At 41.7% G+C, this 27,020-nt stretch overlaps 1 protein-coding gene across 1 annotated transcript; it reads left to right on the forward strand.

Moving 5' to 3' along the window:
- The first annotated feature begins 5,515 nt into the window (after window positions 1–5,515).
- Window positions 5,516–22,356, forward strand: LOC132268979 (uncharacterized). Its single transcript, XM_059769925.1, has 8 exons — window positions 5,516–6,175; window positions 6,296–6,445; window positions 6,624–6,803; window positions 6,894–6,995; window positions 7,267–7,377; window positions 7,527–7,829; window positions 8,180–8,529; window positions 21,517–22,356. Exons 1-8 carry the CDS (start codon window positions 5,662–5,664, stop codon window positions 22,126–22,128), a joined length of 2,322 nt encoding a protein of 773 aa, XP_059625908.1. The 5' UTR covers window positions 5,516–5,661; the 3' UTR covers window positions 22,129–22,356.
- Window positions 22,357–27,020: the final 4,664 nt, after the last annotated feature.

The following is a 27,020-nucleotide window of genomic DNA, read 5'->3' on the forward strand; positions in this document are numbered from 1 at the left end:
CGGCTAAGATAATAGATTAGGCACTCCTGCCCATCAACCATTTGCTTTAGGAGGGCACCAATAAACTTGTCAGTTGAGGTGAGGTAAAGTAGCAGGGGCTGCTCCCGAATAGGTGGGTGCATCGTGGTCGAGGAGCTAAGAATGGACTTAATCTTCTCAAAGGCTACTTGATGAGTTGCCATCCAAATGAATTTAGCATCGCTTTTGATCAGTGAACTGAAAGGGTGAGAGACCTCTGCTAGTACTGGTATGAACCTGCGTAGATATGAGACCTTGCCTAAGAAGCTCTTAAGCTACTTGAAAGAACAAAGGGGGAATGTCTGTAATTACGTGAGCCTTAGTGGGGTCAAGATCGATCCCTTGGCAATGCACTGAGAAACCCAAAAAATTGCCTCGACTTACTCTAAATGCACACTTAAGGGGATTCATGTGTAGATTGTATATGCTGCATCTTGCGAATACTTGGCGTAAGTCCTGGAAATGATCTTCTTGCTGCCTGGACTTCACTACTAAGTCATCGACATAATCCTCCACTATGCGATGCAACATATTATGGAAGATGGCAGTCATAGGTCTCTGATACGTAGCGCCTGCATTTTTTAGCTTGAAAGGCATGACAGTGTAGTGGAAATTGCCAAGCGACGTTTAAAATGCGATTTTGTGGGCATCCTCCTTAGCCATTCGTATCTGATTGTAGCCACTGTAGCCATCCAAAAAGGAAAAAAGAGAATGCCCCGCCGTTGCGTCAACCAATGTATCAATGATTGGGAGGGGGAAAATCATCTTTTAAGCATGCTTTGTTGAGATCGTGAAAATCAACACAAACACGGATTTGCCCACTCTTCTTTTTTACAGGAACGATGTTCGCTAACCAAGTAGGATGTAGGATCGGTCTAATGAAGCCTACGAGAAATAAGTTCTCAACCTCTACTTTGATCTAAAACTCGAGCTCTGAACGGTAAACCCGAGGTGCTTGCTTAACAGGGCGCGAGTCCGGCATGGTACTAAGATGATGTGTTACGAGCTGGGGGTCTAACCCTGGCGTCTCGCTGTAAGTCCAAGCAAAGATGTCTGAAAATTCTTTCAAAAAACAAATGGGACTATCTCGTAATGACAGGTCCAGTTGCGAGGAGATGAAAGTGGTTCATGGTTCTTGCCCAGTGGGGGCAAAGTTGATTTCTTCGAGGTCTGGAAGCTGCAGTGACTCCGCTTCTATAGGTATGGGCTCAACAACTAGGCTAGCTGAAGCTGAGCCCGTACACCATCATAAATAGTAGACATATCGCCCATCCGGCAGCCAAACCCGCTTACATTCTCGAGGGGTAGTGGCCTCTGTGCTGCGGCGAGGGACGTATGGTTGTGGAGGGTAGAAGATGCCTTGCTGTATTTCTTCCCACTTGGGCAGCGGGGTGCAAATGATATTCGCTTCTCCTTCTTCATCCTCATCGTCCAACTCATCAAAGAAGAACGCCTCAGTAAAATGGGTTTCATGCTTAGCAAAGGGCTTATCTGAGCATGGGACCATGATGACTTTGTTGTCCAAAATGCCTTTGAAACACTGGTGATAAGTTGAGGCTATTATGTCAAAGTGGTGCATCCATGCCTGCCCGAGTAGCACATGGTACGAGGTGTCAGCCTTAATGACATGGAACTTGGTAAGAGCCCGAAACTTGTTGACTGCCAGATCGACATTCACATAACCGAGAGTCTGGTGGGACTTATTACCGAACCCATACACCTCTATAGCTTTCTTGATAAGGCGATCATGGGGCAGACCAACTTTCAGGAAGGTTGTCCAATGCATGACATTAATGGAAGATCCATTGTCTAGAAAGACACGTTGAAACTCTATACCATTGACATATGCGGTGACATAAAGAGGACGATTCTAAGGAGTATATACTCTCTTATCAGATTCGGAGAAGGAAATGGTCAATGGGGTTTGTCAGGAAGTGGTCTAGCTTGATGAAGCTGCGACATAGCACTCGCCCTCGCGCTGCTCTATTTGAGTCTGTGGATGCGAGGGATTGGTTTCCTCGATCTCATCATAGTAGGTGATTGTGGCCACACCGTGGTGGCGAGGGTAAGGATTGCGCCTTACATCCTTAAGCACGGTTACCTCAAGGTCACCTCCTTCGAGTCGTTACTCAAAGATTCGCCTCAGCGTTCGGCAAATGCTTATTGGATGTGTGGTGGCTTGGTGGAAGATGCAGAAATTAGGACTGGCGCGATCTTGCGCGATTGGCTCCTTGTGAGGGATGGGCATTGCGACTACACCATGTTTAACCCATTGCTCGAGGGTGTTAGCAACCTTCTCCATGCGAACTGGGAATGGGGTAGGATCATTGGCTCACTCTGTGCGAAGTCCCTTAGCCCTGATATCTACTTCGCGATGCTTCTTGGTTCTATCACTGCGAGAAGTGACTGGTGCCTCTTTGCGAATAGCCTGTCTAGCGGCTTTTACTTTGGAAGGGGCAAGGTCTTTGCAGATATTCCGTACAGCTGTGGTGAGGTCACTGAAGCTATTGAGTCCCAAATTGACCAGGTGTACCCTGTAAGCTTTGTTCATGCTTTGTATGCAGATGTCAACCAGATCTCTCTCACTGTTACTTTCAAAACATTTCCTCGCACGGACTTGGAACCGGTAGATGAACTTAAGTGGCTCTTCGTGGGGCTTCTGTATTTCTTTGGTAAGGGAAAGGGTAGTGACCCGTTCGATGGCCTGGCCAAACTTGGCATGGAATTTCTGGGAAAGCTGTTGCCACGTGGTAATCGAGTTTGGCTCTAGACTCCTAAACCACCTATAAGCGAGTCCCGTGAGAGACTTGGAAAATTCTCTGAGGCGCAGCACCTCGTCGTGGCTGTGTTGGCCTAGAGACTTTATAAATCTTTGCAGATGCTCATCAGCATCCCCCTTCACAACGTTATACTTGGGAAATTTTGGAATGATGTACCCTTGTGGGTACAGAGTCTGAGGAAGGCTTTTTGGGTACAGCGGCTCGGTGCGTCATACCAACGCGCGTGTGGTAGACGGGGCATGCTTCATGAAAAAATCCCGTAACATGGATTCAGTAATGTACTCCGGAGAAGGATTGACCAGAGGCGCAGCTTGCGCTGGGGTAGGCCTTAGGGCTTCCTGAGCCTGCGTTGGTGGGTACCACAGTGGCGGTACGTGAGTGGATGAACTGACTGATTGGTCGTGTTCAGGCAGGGTTACTCTGGCGGGAGAGGCGGTTCTGGCTTATGCGTTTTCCATGATCAGGGCTTCTAGTCTGTCAAGGCGATCATTAAAATCACGGTTGGACTACAACAACTCTCCATAGACGGAAGGGACTGCTGAGCTCTCCGGCAGTGTGATGTGAGGTGCACGAGCATTGGAAGCATGCGATGGCGCCTAAGACTAAAGGTGAGCGTCACCACCTCCCCCAACAGAGGGTTCCGAATGATGAGTCGGCATATCCTGTGAATCCATCTGCTTATACTGATATCCCCAGTGGAGTCACCAAAATATAGGGGGTCTTTTTGATCAAGCAATAAATGAGTATACAATAGTGATATCAGAAATACAAATATGAAGGAAACAGAAGAGATGCTCAGTGTAAGAGGAGGAGAAGAAGACCAATCATCAAGATTAAGATCGTGGTAGGGCAAGTATACAGTATCTTATGATAGCTTCCCCTTTGGTTGGTTATTCCTTCCTGGGATAGTACTATTTATAGGCCCGGATTCCATTGGTTGTTATCCAATGGTCCCTTCCGTGCATGGTTTCTCGCATGCATTGCTCCTAGTCAGGATTACGTGGGTAATCCTAGAGGTTTAGGAGTCTGAAGGGTCTAATCCTCCCATCGAGCCTTACACTATGTTGCCATGTCATTTCTCCCTTAATCAAGGGCATTAAATGTTGCTTGGCCGCCAGTTGGTTAAGCCTGACACAGCATTAAATGTGATTTTAAGGTTTGCTGTCATAATGTATATAATCCTATCATCTTATTAATTGGACCTTACTGAAAACGAAGACACTTATTGATTTCTCATCCACCAATCCAAGATCCTCCTAAGCTTCCCAAAATTAGATTCCTTACAGCTGCGAAGACCCTACCTTCGTTTCGTGCTATATATGAATCTATAGCATCCGGATGGTGAGCCCTCTAGGGCTTCAATCTTTTGATGCAATATTGCCTAGCATAATGCCAAGTCTTGGGATACTCAAGGGTTGGTCCCTCAAGACTTGATATGCCTGAAGCGGTACCAGGGTTTGAGGTGCTCGATAGTTGGCTCTTCAAGACTTGATGGGCTTGGAATGATACCAGGGCTTGGGGTGCTCAAGGGTTGGTCCCTCGAGGCTGAATGGGCTTGGAGCAATGCCAGGGCTTAAGGTGCTCGGGAGTTGGTTCCCCGAGGCTTGATGGGCCTAGAGTGATATCAGGACTTGGGGTGCTCGAGGGTTGATCTCTCGAGGCTGAATGGGCCTGAAGCGATGCCAGGGTTTAAAGTGCTAGGGAGTTGCTCCCTCGAGGCTTGATGGGGCTAGAGTGATGCCATGGCTTAGGGTGCTCGGGAGTTGCTCCCTCGAGGCTTGATGGGCCTGGAGCGACGCTAGGGCTTAAGGTGCTCGGGAGTTGTTCCCTCAAGGCTTGATAGGCCTAGAGCGATTGATGTCAGGGCTTAAGATGCTCGAGGGTTGATCCGTCGAAACTTGATGGGCCTGAGGCGATACCAGAGCTTAATGCGTTCGAGGGTTAGACCCTCGAGGCTGTAGGCCTAGAGCGATGTCAGGGCTTAATGTGCTCGAGGGTTGGTCCTTCGAAACTTTTGACTTTTCAAATTACCACGGGAGATTTGGTTAGGGTCGTATTGACTTATCAACTTGCCATGTCAACCCTTATTAAGTGACATCCACAAACATGATAAGTGTGTGATCAATGCCTGCATTAGATTATTTTTTTGGGTAAGTAAAATAGTAAATTGCATGGCCAAAGGTTGAAACCCTACCAAAGTGTGCGGAAACCAAAGCACCTAACCTGATCTGCGTCATAATTTCACAACACTGTGTGTCTAAAATTAACGTAAAAGCAAATTTCAGTCTGATACAAGGGATTTCGTTCTTATTCTTCTTCTTGTTTTTTTTCTCTTTCTCCCATCTTCTTTTTATGTATATATATATCTTTTCTTAATTTTCTTTTTTCTTTTTAAAGAACTAAAATAGAATTCTACTTTATAAAAGGGAAAGGTGTGATATAAATATTTATATATATTTATAATAAAGTAACCTGCGATTGCTTGGAATTGCAGTTTGCTACAGAAAAGTATGTTATGAGTATAATGTGATTGCTTGCTTTATACGTAAAACATATATCCAGTGTAGATATTTCTTGGAACCGTGTAATTCCTTGCTTGAGAAAGTATACATCCTATGTTTAAAGTCTTGGAAGTTAGAACAGAAGTCTAATAATAAGTTATTATTTTATTATCTAATATATAAATATGTATATATATTTATATAATGTTTTGATTGGTCTCACTGGACTTCAAATAACAACAGAAGTCTAAAATATCTACTAGCTAGTGTTTACATTGTCTCTCCTATATATATATATACGTGTGTGTGTGTAAGTGGGAGAGGAGGAAGAAGAGTGATTGGCTTACCAACCAAAAGAAGAAATGGATTCTGGAGGAAGCACAACATCACCATCTGAGGAAGAAATAAAGAAAAACTTGTTCAAAAGTGCCATGGGAGGCGATTGGGAAGATGTGGTGAATTTGTACAAGAATCACCCAGAGGTTCACAAGTCCAAGATCACTAGATCAGGGGACACTGCGTTGCACATAGCGATCTCGGATGGCAAAGAACATATTGTTGAACAACTAGTGAAGCTCATGAGTTCCAAAGAGGCTCTGAATGTGAAAAATGAGAGAGGGAATACCCCTCTCCATTTTGCAGCATCATTGGGACAAGCAAGGATGTGCGAGCGCATAGCAACTAAAGACTCAAAACTAATCGGTGTTCGCAACAATGACAGCGAGACTCCTTTCTTCTTGGCCGCTCTCCATGGTAACAAAGATGCTTTTCTTCTTCTCCATTCTATATGTGGCAGTATCGAACAAGGCTACTTAAATTGTAGAAGGAATGATGGTGAAACTGTTCTTCACGTTGCAATCTATGGAGACCATTTTGGTGAGTTAATTAGCTTTAATTTATTAATTCTCACATACACACCTAGTACTATATATATATATATATATATTTTATTGACAATTTATTAATATATTAATTTATGAATTGAGCTACGTACAGATTTGGCATTTCAAATAATTCATAGATACAAAAAGCTTGTGAACTACGTGAATGAACAAGGATTTTCCCCTCTCCATCTTCTTGCCAGCAAGCCTTCTGCCTTTAGGAGTGGGAGTCATCTTGTAAGGCTTTACCGGATTATTTATCATTGTAAGTCTTGATTGTTTAATTTGTTTGATCACTTTTTCATTTCAGTTCTATCATACTATATATATATTTGGACATACTTGGAATATATATAGAATTATATATATAGAGAACAACCTTTAATAATTTATTAATTAACATGATATATTTATATCTACTGTTATTTAATTTGAAAATTAAGGTATATTTGTTGATGAACTCACGGTGGATACTGCCTATGACCAACCTAATGATTCATCGAAGCCTTCTGAAGACGCAAAGAGTCCAACCCATCCAAAAAACAATACTACCTATCCAGAGAACTACAATACCTGCATCAACTTCTTTCAACTAGTGTCCAAGATATATCGTGTACTCATGGGTATGTATTGGTATTTTATTATTTATTTTTTTTGGCAATCAAATATTCTAGAAATTTTGCTGAAACTGAGCAAATTTTTTTTTTCTTCAGTTAGTGGTAGAAAAGGTTGGCATTGCTTTAACTTTCAAAAAAAGACAAAAGAGACTGATGAGGAAGCATATGCCAAAACACAAGATAATTCGAACCAACAAGGTGAGCTTTTCTAAATTAGAACCACATGCGATCACATCCTCTTTAATAAGGTTTGGATTTAAAAATGGTAATTAATTAAGGTCATTTTAGTGTTTCTGACTTAGATCTCTTTAATGGCAGTCAGTTTAATTTCATGTTCCTAGCTAACTAACTCTCTTTAATTTTTATATTTATATTTAATAGTATAAACTAACTAAGATACACATATTGTGGAACTCAAGCATTAATTCTTTTATAATGAAGTTCAGCAAGTTATATATTATATATGCAGGATCAAGTAATCAAACTGATCACGGACATCAACTGTTTCCTGTTAATTACGACACTTGCTTTGATACCATCAAGTTCATATCAAAAGCAACGATGATCATTCTCGGAATGGGTATGTACCTACAATATCATGTTGATATCAATGTACAATTAATCTTTCATTTGGCCTAATTATCTAACATGTCAGCATATAGTACGTACAGTAATTTACTCAATTGTTCAAATTATGTTATTTGTTGCATGTGGTACGTGCCAAATAAGGGTCTAGAGAAATAAGGAAGATACAGGAGAAAAAAGAGAAGCACACATGGTCCGTCCAGATCATGAATGAACTTCTCCAACGTGCCTGTACATATGAGTATGATGACAATGGACAGAAACCCCTAAATTTGTCATCATCCAAACATGGCGAAACAACACCCTATGCATTCGTTGATGGAGGCAATATTGGCTTCAGTACTGGCAGCATTGACTCACCGGAGCAGATGACACCACAGATGCAAACGGACAACGAAGCTAACCAAAGCCAGGGAGGGGAAAGTAATGATCAGAAAAATGGGGATGGTATATATTTATTCTCTCTTTTTTTTAAGCGGTGCAATAGAAATTAAGGACATTAATTAATTTCCATGCCAATAATTGTATTGCACGCATGCTTATATGATCCACTGGCACTGCACAACTTAATTTACCATACAATAATTGTTTGAATATTAAGAAATATAGTTTTGAATGAATCATGATTCATTACCGTATATATTAATTTAGTAGTATATAGGCTGTTGAAGATGATGATGATATATATATGCTTGTGATGCAAAACTTTTGATTAATATTGTGTTGCATATATTGTGTTACACTTACCTAAAAAAAAAAATATTGTGTTGCGCGCATATATATATATATATATATAGCCACAGGTGGTCAAAAAAAGAATGGTGGGGGGAAGAGGGAGACAGCCTTATTGGTTGCGGCAAAGAATGGCATAACAGAAATGGTGGAGAAAATACTTGAACTCTTTCCAGTGGCCATCCACGATATAAATACCGAAAAAAAGAATATAGTTCTTCTGGCAGTGGAGAACAGACAACCACATGTATATCAGCTCTTACTCGGCAGGAAAATCATGAGAGAGAGCGTATTTCGGAAGGTGGACAATGATGGCAATAGTGCATTGCATCTTGCAGCAAAGCTAGGAGATCATCGCCCTTGGCGTATTCCTGGTGCTGCATTACAAATGCAGTGGGAGATCAAGTGGTATGAGGTATGTAATTAATTTTACACGTGCGCGCGCGATCTCTGCTTTAATTTTAGGGCAAATTTCTGTAAACCCTCAGTATTTTCAAAAAGTGATCATAAAACCTCAGCCAGTTTTTTAAATCCCCAACAATATAATAACGTTATTATTTTACTCCAACTCTCAATTGGATGTTAAGGGTATTTGAAATTACAATATTACCCTCTTTGACTTTTGGCATTCAATTGTTCACAACTCTGTCTCTTTTCGGTACCTCTCGCCGAAAAATGCTACAGAACCGTCATAAATCCGCCACAAATCCTTTTTCTCTCTCTTGTTTTTTTCATGTAAAAACACAAACTAAAGAAATAATTTTTGTTTGCAAAACCACTTTTTCCCTATTTTCTATCTAATCTTCATAATTAAAAATTTTCCTGTCCATTTTCTTTCATTTTCTCGCCCACCTTTTTGTTTTATAAATCAACCTATTTGCAACCTCAAAAACCTCTTCCTCTTCTCTTCTCCCCCTCCCCTGTAGATCTTGTTTTTCCAAGTTCTGTTGCCTCTCTCTCTTTCTAGATTTTTTGTTTTCTTTGGTTGATTTTGCTATTTTGGGCTCTGATTTTGGGATTTTGAAATCAATAACAATAAACCCAGTTGATTATTGTGCAAAAATCAACAAAAAAATATATATAGTTTTTATTGTTGAGATCTATGGTTAATTCTTTCTCTGGAAAAGAAAGAACCCATTTTCTCTACCTCTCTAAATCTTGATGCTTGTTCTTCATCTCTTGTTATTGATGTTTGAGATTCATGTCTCCTGTTCTCAGATTCAGAACTCTGGTTCTGAAGAGGACTTGCAGCATGTGATGGATCAATGGAAGAGGAAGAGAATGCAATTGAATCGCGAACAAATTATTCCCTTGTTCTCGATTCAAATTCCAAACCGCAGAAGCTATATGAGACCACCACCGGTAGAGTGTTTTCTCTCTCTACATGAGATCTGCAAGTTTGTTCCAGAAAGCTACATGAGATCTGCAAGTTTTTTTCCAGAAGCTACATGAGATCTGCAAGTGTTTTTCCAGAAAGCCATCGATTATTAGAGGGAGAGTGTTTTCTCTCTCTACACGTGTGGGTTTAACACATTTAAAACGATGAACATAGTAATTCAACTTCACTGCATCATCAACCAATTTGCACCTTTTTCATATCATATTAGATTTTACTTTCTAAAAGGAAAACCATTGCAACCACATCACATCATGTCTATTTTTGTCTTTTCATCATCACCTCCGTCCCATTTCCTTCTTCCTTACTGTACAAGCCCTCTCTCTCTCTCTCTCCATGTGATGATGATGATCACTTCTACAGTTCTACTCTTCCTTCCTAAAAAGTAAACTGGAAAAAACTAAAAATTTGAAAAAAGCTACTACCAGTTAAGAAGTCAAAGAGAACTTCATGAAATCTTCAGCTGGAGGAGAGAAGATAAACTAAAACATGACACTGTGAGTGTTTTTACTATTACAAGTTTGGGGGTATTTTCGGTATAACACATTTAAATACACATCACTTGTTTGGCACATATGACAGCAGGGGTATTTTCGTCACAAAAGTCAATTTGTCAAAGCATTTGTTAACCACGCGCTAAGTTAACGGGATCAATTGACAGAGTTGGGGTAAAATGATAACGTTATTATATTGTGGGGGGTTTTTAAAACTGGTTGGGGTTTTATGATCACTTTTTGAAAATATTGGGGGTTTATAAAAATTTGTCCTTAATTTTAAGAGGAGTGTTAACGGCAGTCGCGCAAGTGACTGTCCATTCACAGTCGCCATTTGGATTGGTTAGATTTAAATGCATTAATTAATTTGAATTTCTATTTTTATAAGACTCTACTAACATTACTTGTTATACCGATAGAAAATAAATAGGCACTCAAAATAAGGACATGTTCGAGCAGACAAAAATACCCTTTTAAATTATGATTTTCTTCTTATCTCATCTTTTAATTGTAATTGATTCATATGGAGATGTGTGTGTATGTATGAGGAGGCTAGAAGTGACATGGGCCGGATATGACCCGCGAACACGACATCCGGTCCGTGCAGATGGGTCAAGCCCATAGAGAAATACTACCATATGGGCCGAACGCGAATAGCCCATCAAAGATGACCAAAACTCACAGAGGAACGGGCCCAGATCTAGCAGTCCATTAATGTTTGTAAGTATCTATAAATAGGAGGAGTAATGGATGGAGGAGGGGGATTTTTTCTGTTGAATGTAAGAGTTCTAGAGAGAGAAAGAAAAAATGAATTTCTTGCATCTTCAATTGGCGCCGTCTGTGGGAAGCGTTGAAGATTGATTGATCATTGATCAATATCGCATGGATTCAGACCAATTCGTGGACACGAAACTCGATCTTTGGGAGTTGGATCCAGATCTGAGCGATTATGACCTACTCTGGAGGAATTTTAGTTCCTGTTGCTTTGGTGGAAGTGGCTTCAGATCTACGCAACAACGAGTTGTTCGATTATGGCCGGATCTGACGGATTTAGAATTCGGACAATTCAGATCTCGTCAACCGTAAGCATAATTCGGAGAATTCGAAACCAGATCTGAAAAATTCGCACTCACGAAGCTCAGATCTACTCACGAACTTGAGATTAATGCCTTTACTCCGTTCAGGAATAATGATAGGTGAAAGCTCCAATTCGATGGAGGCTGTCCAGCAAACGAAGCTTGAGGAGTTGATGAACTTGATCGAAGCTCTCAAAAAAGAGAATGCAGAATTGAAAGCTGGAATGCAACATCAGCAAATACCCGCGGTTTCGCGTCCACTTCCGGCCGGTGAAGGAGGTATTCAATCTAATATCGCACATCAAGGCGAGCAGGACGAGAATAATCAGTCAGCTCTCCACCGTGATGAAAGGAGGATGGACGATTTGCCGCCAAATGTTCGTCGAGTTGAGGATCGCGAAGGATCGACTCACGTTGATCCGCGACATGAGCAGATCAGATAGAATGAAGCCATGACCTTTGATCCGCATCGGGAAAGGTTCAACCGAGAGGAAGTGATAGAGGTTGATCGTCGCCGAGTTGTGTCGCCTTGGCAAAGAGAGCTCATTGAGGAACGGTCGTTCGATCCGTCTTACCGGCCCTCCATGGTTACAATCACTTATCGCGGTTCGGAGAGCAGAACCGTAGCTCACAGAGCTACCGCTGGGCTCCAAAGAGAGAATGAAGCACTCCGATCCGCGGCTCGGACGGTTGATTCACCATTCACTGACGAGATCCTGAATGCTCCGCATCCAAGGAAGTTTGCTATACCAGTCTTTATTCTGTTTGACGGAACAACCGATCCGATCGATCATGTGTACCATATTCAGTTGAAGATGGCCCTAAATACGGAGAACGACTTTTTAATGTGCAAATGTTTCCCTACAAGCCTAGCCGGACCGGCGCTCAGCTGGTTCAAGAACTTGCCTAGGAGCTCCATTGATAGCTTCCGAAACCTGTGCGATCAGTTCATAAGCCAGTACTATGGGAACAAGCGTCCGCCGAAGGACATCTCGAGCCTATTCACAATGAGACAGCACAAAGATGAACGTCTCCAGGCTTTTCTCACCAGGTTTAATCTCACTAAGAGTATGGTGATCGAATGCCACCCTTCTACAGCGGTTCAAGCCTTCAAGTTAGCCATAACACGTGGCACTCCGTTCCATACCAGTCTGGTAGTGAACACGCCGACGATTATGGATGAACTCAATGAAAGAGCCGATGGCTTTGTGCGCCTAAAAGAAGAGGAGGCAGCCAATGCTCGGACAGCGTCGGTCGTGTCGACCGAGGAAAAGTCCAAGGCAAAGATCAGGCAGAAGCAGGCTCAGCCGCAACGTCAGACCTCCTGGAAGGCAGAAAAGAGGCCCAGGGAGAAAGAGCTGATCACTCCGCTGAAGGTCACTCTGGCGAGACTATATCAAGAGAACAAAGATAAGTTTCATCCACCATTGCCAATTAGGCAACCCCTCGAACAGAGGGATCAGACTAAACATTGTGCTTTCCATTCCGATTTCGGTCATCAGACTAACGAATGTAGGAATTTGAGAAGGCAAGTGGAGATGTTGATAGCTAGAGGGGAGTTCGCGAGTTATGTTCAAGGCTCGGCGATAGAGCAGAATCATCCGATGGAGCAAGTAAAAAGGAGTCATAAACAAAGCTCCCACAATTCACAACCAGTTCGTATAATCAATGCTATCCACGGTCGACCCAAGCCCAGCGAAGATTCAGATGAGTTACTCCGAACGCGCCTACGACAGGCGCAGATGAAGAAAAGGGTCAGCAGTGTGAATACTCTGTACCAACAGATCACATCGATACAGATAAAGTTCGACAGAACAGACCTGCAGCGTGTTCAAGTCCCCCATGAAGACCCGTTGGTAATCAGCTTGACAGTGGCGGACTGCCTGGTGCGCAGAGTTTTGATCGATCCCAGAAGTAGTGCGAATGTCATGCCGAGGGACACATTTGATCGGCTCGAGATTAAACCAGAGAGGCTCAAGCCCACTGGAAACCCCCTGTTAGGATTTGATGGCAAGAGGGTGGAGCCCGTCGGAATGGTGGAAGTAGAAGTTCAAGCTGCAGAACGAGCTCTTATGGAAACTTTTGTGGTTGCGGAGATGCACCCCTCGTACAATCTCCTGATGGGAAGAGGATGGATTCACAGAGTCCAAGGTGTACCCTCAACTCTGCATCAGGTCATGAGGTGCCTCGGACCCGATGGAAATAAGGTGATAGATATTCGTGGGGATCAGGTTGCAGCCAAAGAGTGTTATTCCGTCACACTAAAATATGCTGGGAAAGGGAAGGCGCCCGTCCGTTCGGCGAGCCCCAGATAGCAATTACAGGAACCTCCACCCAAGCAGAATAGGTTGGAGGAGTCAGTTGACTTGACCGAAGAGCCCCTTCTGGATGTGCAGATCAATCAGTCCAGGCCAGAGCAAACTACCAGAGTAGGAGTAAGACTGAGAAGGGAAGAGCAGCAGGAGCTAATTGACTTCTTGTCTCACAATGCCGATGTATTTGCATGGAGTCACCTAGACATGCCTGGAATTAATCCTTCCGTATCCTGTCATTCCTTGAATGTCAATCCCAATTTCAAACCAGTAAAGCAGAAGCAACCAAGATTTGCTCCAGAACGTAACCAAATCATAGCAGAGGAAGTTGATAGGCTGCTTGATGCGGGATTCATCAGAGAAGTGCACTACCCTGATTGGTTGTCCAACGTCGTTGTCGTGCAGAAGAAGAATGGGAAATGGCGAGTATGCATTGATTTCACCAATTTGAACAAAGCCTGTCCGAAGGATAGCTTCCCGCTGCCAAAGATTAATCAAATGGTGGATGCCACCACCGGTATGAGCGTTTAACCTTTCTGGACGCTTATTCCGGTTATAATCAGATCCCTATGGACCACGCAGATAAAGAAAAAACTTTTTTTGTAACCGAGCGAGGGACATACTGCTACAAAGTTTTGCCTTTCGGACTAAAGAACGCGGGAGCCATTAGCAAAATTTTCAAGGATCAAATAGGAAAGATTGTGGAAGCCTATATTGATGATATGGTGGTAAAGAGTAGGAAGAAGGATGATCATCTGAAACATCTGCAAGATGTATTTGATGTGCTGAGGCGATATGGGATGAGGCTCAATCCAACCAAGTGCTCGTTCGGTGTGAGTTCCGGTCAGTTTTTGAGACACGTGGTCAACCGTAGAGGCATCGAAGTTAGCCCCGCTCAAGCAGAGGCTTTGATTAAGAATGCTGAGCCAAAGACGATCAGAGAGGTGCAAGCCCTCACAGGACGAATAGCTGTATTAAGTCGATTCATTTCTAAGTTGTCAGATCGCTGCAAGTCGTTCTTTGACACGATCCGGAGTCATGGAAGACTGGTCTGGGGAGATGAACAACGACAAGCATTGACCCATTTGAAGGAATATATGCAGAATCCACCAGTCCTGTCAACCCCGGATCCAGAAGAAAAATTATTTCTATATCTTGGAGTATCTAGTGTTGCGACAAATGCCGTTCTGATTCGTTGCAAGGAATGGGTGCAACACCCGGTATTTTATGTCAGTAAAACAATGACCGAGGCAGAACGAAGATACTCGAAGGCCGAACAGGTGATACTTTCACTTGTAAACGCAAAAAGAAAGTTGAGGCATTATTTCGAATCCCACCCTATAGCTGTTCTAACAACTTTTCCAATCAGAGTGCTTATGCACAAGCCAGAACTCTCGGGCAGAATGACAAAGTGAGCCATAGAGTTAAGCTCATTTGACATAACGTATGAGCCGAGAACAGCTGTCAAAGGACAAGCGGTAGCCAATTTCCTGCTAGAATGTGACTCTGAGGATACGGAAGAAGACCTTAGATGCGGCTCTTGGAAACTTTATGTGGATGGCTCCTCTAACCAGATGGGGGCAGGAATTGGGGTTAAACTGCAAACCCCAGAGGGTACTTCTTTGAGTCAAGCACTCAAACTTGAGTTCCGAGCCACCAATAATGAAGCAAAATATGAGGCGTTGCTGAATGGGTTAAAGTTGGCCAGAGAGCTACAGGTCAGAAGTTTGACTGTTTATAATGACTCACAGTTGATTGTTCGGCAGGTAAATAGTGAGTACGTGACCAAGGATGACACGATGGAGGCATATCATTCTGCCGTTCTGCATAAAGCCAAAGACTTTGCAAAGATTGAATTCATACAGTTACCGAGGGAACAGAACGCAGATGCGGACCGATTAGCATGTACTGCTTCGAGTTCTGGCGAGACATTGGCGAGGGTGATTCCAATAGGAATACTGACCCAGCCATCTATTTTTGAAGAACCTTTGGACTCTGACCCTTGGCAAGTCAATGTCATACCGTATGAACCGAGTTGGATTGACCCCATCATCACTTATATTCGAGATGGCGTTTTACCTATGCAAAGGGATGAAGCTAGGAAAATCAAAAAGAATGCTGCAAAATACGCCATCGTGCATAACCAGCTATACAGAAGGTCCTACTCTGCCCCATACTTGAAGTGTGTCACCCCCACAGAGTCGCAGCAGGTGCTGCGAGCTATTCATGAAGGCGTATGTGGCAATCATTCTGGGGGAAGATCGTTAGCGCATAAAGCAATGACACAAGGGTATTTCTGACCGAACATGTCAAGAGATGCGGAGGAGTTCTCTCGAAGGTGCGATAAATGCCAACGGTATGGACCATTGATCCACCAACCACCTGAGGAATTGCACGTAATGGCCTCGCCATGGCCTTTCGCGCAATGGGGGATGGATGTGGTCGGTCCTCTGCCAACAGCAAGAGCTCAGAACAAGTATGTGCTACTGGCCACGGATTACTTCACTAAGTGGGTGGAAGCAGAACCATATCCAAGCGTGACTCAGACTCATGTGAGACGATTTATCTGGAGCAATATTATCTGCCGTTTCGGCGTTCCAAGGTCAATAGTCATGGATAATGGCACGAACCTTGACAGCAAGCAAGTAAGAGAGCTGCTGGAGGAGTATGGAATTAATTAGAAGTTGGCTGCAGTAAGTCATCCCCAGGCCAATGGACAAGCAGAAATTACAAACAGAACAATTTTCGCCTGCATTAAGAAGAAGCTGGAGGACCATAAAGGGAAGTGGTTGGATGAGCTCCCGAACGTCCTATGGGCTTACAGAACCACCCCAAGGCGGCCGACTGGGGAGAGCCCGTTTGCAATAGCGTATGGTACCGAGGCGGTTATACCGGTTGAGCACTTAGTCCCAACTATCAGAAGCTTAGCATGGAGTTGAAATCAGAACGACAGAATGTTAAGATTGAACCTCGATATGATAGATGAAAAGAGGGACACTGCAGCAATAAGGTTAACATCATACCAGCAAGTATTGGCGAATAGTCACAGCAAAAGAGTGAAACACAGAGATTTTGCCCCTGGCGATCTGGTTCTGAAAAAAAAGGTGGGGATAGTCAAAAAAATGATGCCACCCTGGGAAGGCCCATACAGAATTGCAGAAGTCATAAGGAAGAGAGCATATACATTAGAGACCATGGCGGGAAGGTTGGTCAGCAAGCCCTGGAATGCTACGTCTCTGAAGCGGTACTATCAATAAAAGCTAAGTTTCAGTTTTATTGGGTGTTGTTTGTTTTCAATCAAGTACGTATGAATGTGCAAATTCCTGAGATTTATAAAAATAGCTTTCCTTTTCAAAGGGTTTTAAAAAACGAAAAGCCAAGTGGCAAGTGGCATTCTAGCCGAGCGCCAGGCACTTAAGCAAGATAAGTGGCAGCTGGCACCATAAGCCGAACGCCAGACACTTGCTAAAAAATGAAAAACTAAGTGGCAAGTGGCATTCTAGCCGAGCGCCAGGCACTTAAGCAAGATAAGTGGCAGCTGGCACCATAAGCCGAACGCCAGACACTTGCTAAAAAATGAAAAGCCAAGTGGCAAGTGGCATTCTAGCCGAGCGCCAGGCACTTAAGCAAGATAAGTGGCAGCTGGCACCATAAGCCGAACGCCAGACACTTGCTAAAAAATGAAAAGCCAAGTGGTAAGTGGCATTCTAGCCGAGCGCTAGGCACTTAAGCAAGATAAGTGGCAGCTGGCACCATAAGTCGAACGCCAGACACTTGCCAAAAACACGCACACGACAAAGTTAATATGAAAAAATATTGAAAATGGGTTTGAACAGAGCGTAGCACAAAGAAAAAAAAAAAGAAAAAAGAGTTTTATCATCTCATTCATAATAAGCATTGAGGTTACAAAAAGTGAAGTATTCAAGTCACATAGCTACAAAAAAGTATGGAATCGAAGAGTCTGGAGGAGTCCTAGCTGGCTGCCTCAGTACCGACAGCCTCCTGGTTGTGCTGATCCGCCTCCTCGTTCCCGTCAGCCATCTCCCCCTCATGAGGTGGGGAATCAAGATGAATAATAGAGTCGTTCTGCTGGGGGCCAACGTCAGCAGTGACTATGGGAGATACCACAGTTGACGAATGAAGAGCGATTAGAGGCTGAAGGGTAGGAGGAGCTGTAGTGATCCTGGAGGAAGCAATCTCCTGACATTCATCAAATATGTGCTCGGCTTCGGTGGGTTCTGGGTCAACATAGACCCCCAGAGGGTCAATCCCTAAATCCTTATCAACTCATCCGGAGTTGAGCTGGTCTGGCCCTCAGCCGGAACTCGGTCGGAGAAACCATCTCGGAATCCCTGAGCATATCTAAGAGCTCCAACTCTTGAGAACGGAGCATGAAGAGCCAGCATTCCACCATTCACTCTGCTGATGGTATCAATCAGAGCGTTGCGCTCGTCCAGAGCTCTTTTCTCAAAAGCCATCCGAGCAGACTGTTCATCAGCCAGAAGGCGCTGGAGCTCTGCCTTTTCATCTCTGATTGAATCACGTTCAGTCTGCCAGACACTCTTCTCAAGCTGGAGGGCATCCTTCTCATCCTGAAGAGAGTCGTTTTCCTTCTTCAGAACATCTCTTTCTTTTTCGGTTTCTTCAAGCCGAGCCAATATCTCGGTGTTCTTGCTGGCAAGAAGGTCATTTTCCTTATTAGCCACATCCAGGCTATCAGAGAACTTACGGGCCCTGGCGTTCCCCATTTCCACCTGTTTCTGCATAGCCATCATACCGAACAAAGTCTGCATAGATATACATGAATACTGGTTAAACCGATCGCCTGGTCGGACGAAGGCAAGAGCAAATAGTATGAGAGGATTCATGAGTTAGAAAATAAAAGTCACCTCCATGGCAGATTGGGGAAAGCGGCTGAACACATCCTTTTGGGACAGACCCTTCGCCGCCTCAAGGTCTTTCAGAGTTCACATGCTCCTATAATACGCCATGGCGGTCTGGCCATCCTTCAACATGGTCTCGTTCGGCTTCACGAACGTCCCATCCGTTCGGGTGTACCGGGGAGCCCATGGTGGTAAAACAGGAATAGAAGGAGAAGCTGAAGCAGAAGCAAAGGCACCAGCTGCAACAGGCCCGGAGGGGGCAGGAGCTCTGACTGGGCGATGCAAGAGAGCGCTCGGCCCAGAGACTCGGGTCCTTCTTATAAGAGGTTCCTCCTCAAGGTTGACTCCACCGTCAGGATAAGGTCTTTTGCCTCGTTATTTGTCCCGAGCACCCCCAGCGGCAGCAGGGGTAGTAGTGATTTGTGGAGATGTGCTCGGGTTGGTAGCAGGGGTGCTGACAACAGGATCAATGGCCACCGTACTCGGGATGGTGTCAAAGATGGTGGCTGAAGAAGAGGCTGATGCAGGAGAGGAGGTTGCTCCAGCAGCAGAAGTGGCTGGGGGAGGATTTTTCCTCCTACCGAAGGAAGGAATCTGAAGCCTGCTCATGGTATAGCCCAGGGATGAGAGCGCTAGAAGGTTGTCTGAAGTGAGGAGGTCTGAGCAAAAAGGAATATCGTTCAGAACGTATTTCTTCAAGTAATTACTCCTATCCCTGCAAACACTGTAGCTCAAGTCATCACAAGGTATGCCTAAGGAGCGACATAAGAAAGTACAAAAGCGAGGAACACATGTTTCGCAGGGACAATCATTTTTATGAGATTTGAATTTCTTATATGAGGAGACAGAACAGACGCCAAAGGCGCTCGGGATTAGGTAATCCTCTGCAGCCGGCGAAGACCAGGCCCCACTAACACCCACAATGTTATCCCTCCAACCCTTTTCAGATTTAATTGTATTCGTACATATGGACATCTTGTCGATCAGGTAGAGGTGGTAGAATGGCTCGTCAGTTCGGATCTTACTGACCTTATAGCAAAGAAGAAGATCTATGAGGTCAAGGTCCAGACTTCTGTCACGAATCAACAGTAACATAACGGATATGATTCTAAAGAAATTGGGGTTTACCTGCAGGAGGGATATCCCCAGTCTATTGAAAACATAGTTAAAGAAGGGATGCAGAGGGAACCTAACGACATTCAGTTGAAGGTTAGTAAATAAAACCTCGCCGGGAAGAAGGCCGGCACCGGTCATAATATTAACATCCTTAGGGCAAACCCTAACTTGGATGTTGTCAGGAAGTTTAAGTCTCATACGAAGAACATCTAGATCTATAACCATGGTGGAAGCGATTGAAGGATCTAAAAGGGTAAAAAGAAGTCTGCCGAAAGTAAAAAGGAACAAAACTAACCTCTGGGGTAGAAAGCAACAAAGAGCACTGCAAGATCGCTGGAAGAATGACTCTTGAAGAATTTCACCGGATGAAATTTAGCACTGTTCTAAAAAGATGAGCGAGAGATTTGACTGATGATGGAGACGGTAAAAAGGCATGAAGTGGCATTCTAGAGCCTTATAAAGGCGAAGTGGATCCGAGGGCCGAAGCGTCAGGGAGGTGAGAAATTTATCGAACCCCAGAACATTGATTCTGGATCCGACCGTCCGTTCCCCCATAAGGGTTTCTCGAGCCGTCAGCATCATGATGAGACGCTTTTAATAATTACCCCCTTATTAAACAAGGAGTAATTATGGGGGTAGTTGAGGAGGCCAGAAGTGACATGGGCCGGATATGACCCGCGAACACAACATCCGGTCCGTGCAGATGGATCAAGCCCATAGAGAAATACTGCCATATGGGTCGAATGCGAATAGCCCATCAAAGATGACCAAAACTCACAGAGGAACGGGCCCAGATCTAGCAGTCCATTAATGTTTGTAAGTATCTATAAATAGGAGGAGTAATGGATGGAGGAGGGGGATTTTTTCTGTTGAAGTGTAAGAGTTCTAGAGAGAGAAAGAAAAAATGAATTTCTTACATCTTCAATGTATATATAATAATAGTAATAATAATAACTAATGTGATGTTAATGGATGCTGAAAAAAAAAAAAAAAAATTAGATAGGATAATCCATTCAAAAGAAATGGATTAGAAAAATATATATAGAGAAAAAAATCCGAAAAAAAAAAAAAAAAGAAGAAGAAAAAAGAACAATATAGATTTAGAGATTTAATCAAGATATATACAAAATTAGTTTTATATATGTATATATTTCTTTTTTGGTGAATGAATTATTTTCTTTTCTTTTATTTCATTTTTTTTTCTTAAAATCCATTTATACAAGGATAGTTGTAAAAATAAAAAATAAAAACAAAAAGAAACATATATATATATATATATATATAGGAAAAAAACAAAAAAGGAAGAAATATATAATCCTTTTTTTTTTTTTTTTTTACCTTTCTTTTTATTCTTTTTGGATTTTTTTCTCCCTTTTTTTTTTTTTTTTCCTCTTCCTTTTATTTTTTTTCCAAATCTATCCATATCTTGTGAATGAATTATCCTATCTATATTTTTTTCTTTTTTCAGAATGCATTCAAATACATAACACATCTTCGATTAAAAGAAGAGAGAAGAAGAGAATAAGAAAAAATATTAGATAATTTAAAAGGGTATTTTTGTCTAACAATTAATGTTAGTAGAGTCCTATAAAAATAGAAACTCAAACTAATTAATGCATTTAAAACTAACCAATTCAAACGGCAACTGTGAAGCTTGCATGACTACAATTAGCACTCCTCTAATTTTAATTGAGTGTACTTTCACATATATTGATAAGACGCAGTTAAATAAAAAATAAATAAATCACACAATTAAGTTCAAATTTAATTTAAAAAGAAACAGAGAGGCCAGTTAGTGAGTGCTCACTAATTGTGAAAAAAAATATTTGTGTGAAGCTTTAAACACAAAATATACTCCTATTAAATATAGCTTTATAGGACCAAACCAAACCCCGAAAAGATTAAGTCAAAAGACAGTAATTAACAACGTACAAAATCAGCAACATAAAAATTACTTACTTAGAGAGTACCAAATGAACGTTTTGAATTTGGAATTGAAAAAATGTAGTTCAAAATTCACGCTAAATCTTTTCAATCTCAAATTAAAGGCGATTAGTATTAGTATTTACCCAATAAAAGCTTGAATTGAGTTGAGATTAACTGTCCCAAGTTTGTTTATATGCAGTTCGTTAAAGAGTCCATGCCTCTGCATTTCTTTGCACGCCACAACAAGAAATCAGAGACTCCAAGGGATGTCTTCACAAAGTCACATGGTAAACTCCTCAAAGAAGGGGGCGAATGGCTCACCAGCACCTCCGAGTCGTGCTCCCTGGTAGCGGCACTCATTGCCACAGTAGCCTTTGCCACCTCAACCACCGTGCCGGGCGGTGTCATGGAAGGCAAAGGAACACCAACACTGGAACGCGAGACTCCATTCAGCATTTTCGCCATTTCCTCGCTAATCGCGCTCTGCTTCTCTGTCACCTCCATGATCATGTTCCTCGCCATTCTCACTTCTCGGTACCAAGAAAGAGATTTCGGTATAGGGTTGCCGAGGAAGCTGTTGGTGGGATTGACATCACTTTTCATAGCCATAACTGCAATGCTAATATCTTTCTGTGCTGGCCACTTCTTTGTCCTTAGAGACAAGTTGAAATATGCCGCATTTCCAGTATATTTAGTGACCTGCCTGCCAGTCACTTTTTTTGCGGCAGCCCAGTTCCCGCTCTACATTGATCTTATATGGGCTACCTTTAGAACGGTACCACAACGTAGCTACAAGGCGGTTCCTCTTTAATTTCTTCCCTTTTTTTCTTCTCTTTTAAGTTGTTATGATTAAATATGTATTTTCCTTCTTTCTTTGAGATTGCAGATGGGTGAACTTATTTGATATTGGTGCATTATGAATCTGTTTGAGAGCGTTCTCCTTATTTTTAATTTAATTTTTCGTGATGTTTAACAGTTAAACAATTAAAGTCTCATTTACATAGCTTCAATTTTCTTTCAATAAAATTTTCAATTTTTTTATTTTCTCACCACAAACAAACAGAGAACGAAAAAACTAAAAAACAGGACAACCCTCCATAGCCAGAGACTCTCTAACCTTTGGGGGAGCAGAAGAACAAACCACAAAAGATAGTTTGGACTGAATCGCCATCTGACCCAAAAAGGGCTCCGGTGAAAATCATGGACCTTATAACTATTGTTGCTATTAAATTAGAGCTTGAATAAAGTAAACCTCATTAAAATATACAATTTGAAACACACTCTTTCCTTTCACCATCACCACCGCATGTCCGTGCGACCTCCACCATTAACTCCTGAAAGATTGAAGGAAAGGAATGAAAGTTCACGGATTGTCTTACTCAACTTCTTCTCGCCTTGTCGATTGTCACCGGAGATGCTCGGAATATCCATTGATAACAGGGCTATTTTTTAACACATTGTTTTTGTGTTGTGTTGGGCTGCTGTTTTGAGGCTTGTTTATTTCAGTTTGCTTTGACAATTTTTTACGTGATTGATGGCCCGTTAGGCCCTGATCGGGATTAGTACACTTCCTTACATGCTTATATAAATTTGCTTTACTGTTCCAAAAATATAAAAATAAAAACTGTGAGTCGTATATGTTTTCAATGACGACGAATCTCACAATACCTTCCCATCTGAAGTTGAGAGTTAAATATAATGTTTTTATCAACTTACGAGACCTTTGTGGTACCCCAATTTCCGAACACGGGTTGGGATCAAGTTCTTGCCCAAAGATTAGGAAATATCAAACAATTAACATTTAAAACAAGCACGAAATAAAACTAAATAATAATTTAATAAATAAATAATTCCTCCGATACCATTACCTCCAAATAAATTCAATAATCAACTCCATAATCAAAGTAATACAACTCCAAAATCTATAAGTGAAAGACCCTTACTAAAACATATAAATAAAACAAATAAATAAAGATAATATCCTGCGTCAATGACTCCGGAAGAGTGAAGATGGAGGGCTCTCATCTGAATGAAAAAATTGTTCATGACCGCCGGTAAAAAATAAAATAGTGGATTAGACCCACGAGCAAGTCTTTTCTACTGCAACCCAATCAAAGAACTAATAAATGATACATCCCTAATTAAACTCATGCCATAACAACATAGTTCATACATACATATACACACTAAGATGCTCACTGAAATATATGGCAGTTTCAACCGGATAGTAGGTATCTCATGAAAAATAACACGCAAGGTGGTCAAAAGTCCCCCTTTACCAGGGCCCATAGGCCCCACACATTTCTTATATCCAATTATTCATTTCCGACAATATACGCCTCCGTCCTAACCACTGATCCCGAGACACGAATCAACTCGTATCAGGGCAATACATATATATAACGTAATAACATCATTAACAGAACCATATTTAACAATGGCACAATGTAGCCTGACTAGACTTACTAGCCAACTCACCTACTCATCAAATTATCAAAACCATATATAACAATGGTATAAATGTCAAGGAGCCCATATCTAACCATGGCAGAACAGTTGAAACAAATCATGTCTAAGATCATAAATACAATAATAAGCATGATTATAATGATATTACAATCTATTGCAATTGTTATAACAATTATAAACCATATAAACAACTTATAAATCATTTAAAATCCATTACCCTTCCATATCTTAGCATATTAAGGTATATTATGCATACCGGGAAATTACCATATTAATTAATCTCAATTAATTTAATTAAAATGGACCAGAACAAAATCTGGAATCAACAATAGCAATACACAAGGAACAGGTGAAATCAGTCGGCTGACTCTCTGAGTCAATCGGCTGACTCTACCTGGAGGTCGTCTTCTCCGACTCGGGCCTCTGTTTTTAGTCCGTTCTCCTCCGTTAAGGGTCCTAATCATGCACTCTAAGTACCATATCGTCCCAATAATTATTATCGAGCATGGTTACACGATTGAAGCAAGTAGAACATATATTTAGCATGTTAATTCTCAAGATTCAACATTGTATATACATATATACACACACACATACACATCACTTTCAATCCAATTTACAGCACGCAAACAGGTTTAATTCTTCTGTTTAAAATCCCTAAAGCCAACTAAAGATGTATAGAATAACAATGCTAAGGAGAAGAGTATAACATAGAACTTGCCTTAAGTTTTTGGATCAAAAACCAACATTTTCTTCTCCGGTCTTCTTCTCCAACGCCGGCAGCCTTCGAGTTGCCGTCGTCTACTCTTCTTGGTCCGGTTTCCACCCAAGCACAGCCTTTTCCTTCCCCTTTGGTTTCGGCTTGTCCTTCTCCCTCTCTCAGCATTTCTTTCTTTTCTCTGCCGAGCCTCTCTGCCTCTCTCTCTATTTTTCACGTACTGAACTCTATAACAACCCTAGTCCCAATCCTACAGTAGTCAGACAACAAATACAAATAATAATAATCATAATAATGTAAATATTATAACACATACAAAACGTGTGTGTATATACATACATATATATATATATATATAACACAATTAAAATAATTACATTAAGACAAACAAATTAACCAAACAAGTTAAACAATGAAAATACAAAACATATACACTGCCCTTCCCATCCTATACCATCTAGGCCTTAACTCATCAAGACCTTCTTCAACAGTCCAAGGCCCAATTCCTTTAGCCCAATATCCTAAACCCAATCTAATACTTTGAAATAAATAAATTAACCAAACAAATTAAACAATTAAATTACCAACACAATTAATTAGACAATTTGCACATAGACAATTAAACAATTTACAAATCAACAATTTAAATAAATCAACAATTAAAATAACCAATTCAACCAAACATTCAAACGACTAAACAATTCAAATAAACCAAATAGACAAATAAATCAAATTAATTAATTAATTTAATTAAAACTAAAGCCTTTAAAATATGGGGTATTACAACCTGTATATGAAAGAGGTTAACATACAAGAAATTCATAATCATGAAGAAAATGGAATAACACGATACATCCAATTGAACTCTAAAAAATAAAATAGAATTCCAAAATCAATTAATAACATTCATGCTTTAGATACTCCGGTAAACTACATCAAACAATGGTAGATATCTTGGAATAAAATAGTTCCACAAAAACTATATATATTAGATAAAGAGAACTTCTTTGTCAATGTTGAATTGAAATTAAATAAATCTCAGTGATAGATACCTTCAGAGATGTGGTAGGATGTCGTCCAATAGTTCGGAAAATATTCCAATTTCTGCATCGAAAATAATTAAAAATTTAGTGAAATTCTAAAGAAAAAGGAACTTAAAAAAAAAAAAAAAGGGTAAAAAGACTTGATGACAGACCGATGCAAAACAAGAAACAATGTTGACATAGAACAGAACTATTACACACCAAATAGTGCAGCCTAAGAAAATTAATCATAGGCTTAGCCGCTCAGGTTAAGGTAAGAAAAAGGTAAAAACAAAAGTTGTATGGCTTGTTAATCAAAAGGGGTTACAAATTGCTTGGAATAGAAAGTTTAACGGTTGGGACTAAAATATATAGTTGCCAGATGTATTAAACAGCATATACTTCTTCTTGTTCTTTTCATTTTTTCTTTTAGTCTTTTTTGAAGGTTAATATATCTGAGGATACCAAAACGACCCGAGTTTGGAGTGATCCACATTGCATAGGATGGGTCGGGTGTGGACGAACGGGATGAAGCCAGTTCGCGCCGTATGGGCCCAGGTCCATAAAGCCATTTCAGAAGCCCATGATGAAATGAGAGAAATCGAGTCCAGCCAAAGGAGAACAAGATAGGATCAGCTTAGTGGAGGTTGTAACCGTCTATAAATAGAAGGGATTGAGAGGGAAAAGGGGTTGGAAAAAACATTGGGAGTGTAAAGTTTCTCTCTCTACAATTAGGGAAAAATTCTTTGTACTTTCAATTGGCGCCGTCTGTGGGAAGAACAAGAAGGATTGATTGATATCATTCCAGATCGGATCGATTCAACGCATTCTGCGAGGAAGACGACTAATCTGCGAAAGCTGAATCAACATTGGTAATAGTACGATTTGTCTTGACGAGTCCAGGTTTCGGTTGATTTCGGAAAATTGGCGTCCGATCCAAGCAGATCAGATCCGTGCTTGATCCGGCGAACTGCGCGGTCGTGATCTGTTGTGGTTACTGAATCCGGCCAGTAGTGGATTAAATTCGGCAAGTGTAAGTTCAGATCTGGTGTGCGCGCGTTAGCGGAACTCCGATTTGATCAAGAAGCCTGCAGTTGATGACTTTGCTCCGATCTGGAATGATGATCGGAGAGGCGAACTCGAATTCTTTGGAGAACGGCTAGCAGACAAAGCTCGTTGAACTAATGAACATGATCGATGCTTTGAGGAAAGAAAATGCAGAGCTACGAGCTGGAATGAAGCATCGAGAGGCTCCTGCAATTTCGAGGCCGCCTCCTGAAGGAGAGGGAGCTTTACCGTCCGAAGCTGATCGTCAAGGTGATCCAGAAGACGTCAATCGTGGTGGTCCACGTCGTGATGAAGGTATAATCGGTAATCTGCCTCCGAATGTCGGCCGAGTAGAGGATCGGGAAGGATCTGTTCGTCTGGAACCGCATCACAAACGGATTATGAGGGAGGAAGCACCGGCATATGAACATAGGATTGCGTCACCAT

This window comes from Cornus florida, unplaced genomic scaffold, assembly GCF_030987335.1.
Source record: "Cornus florida cultivar Cherokee Brave unplaced genomic scaffold, ASM3098733v1 CherokeeBrave_3.0.0_Hap2_Chr08, whole genome shotgun sequence".
NCBI lineage: Eukaryota > Viridiplantae > Streptophyta > Magnoliopsida > Cornales > Cornaceae > Cornus > Cornus florida.

Bases quoted from the DNA above. Each gene is read 5' to 3' on its own strand.
- LOC132268979 (XM_059769925.1), top strand. From the start codon at position 5,662: ATGGATTCTGGAGGAAGCACAACATCACCATCTGAGGAAGAAATAAAG. The intron at 6,176-6,295 runs GTGAGTTAATTA...AGCTACGTACAG, and splicing joins AATCTATGGAGACCATTTTG to ATTTGGCATTTCAAATAATT. The intron at 6,996-7,266 runs GTGAGCTTTTCT...TTATATATGCAG, and splicing joins AGATAATTCGAACCAACAAG to GATCAAGTAATCAAACTGAT.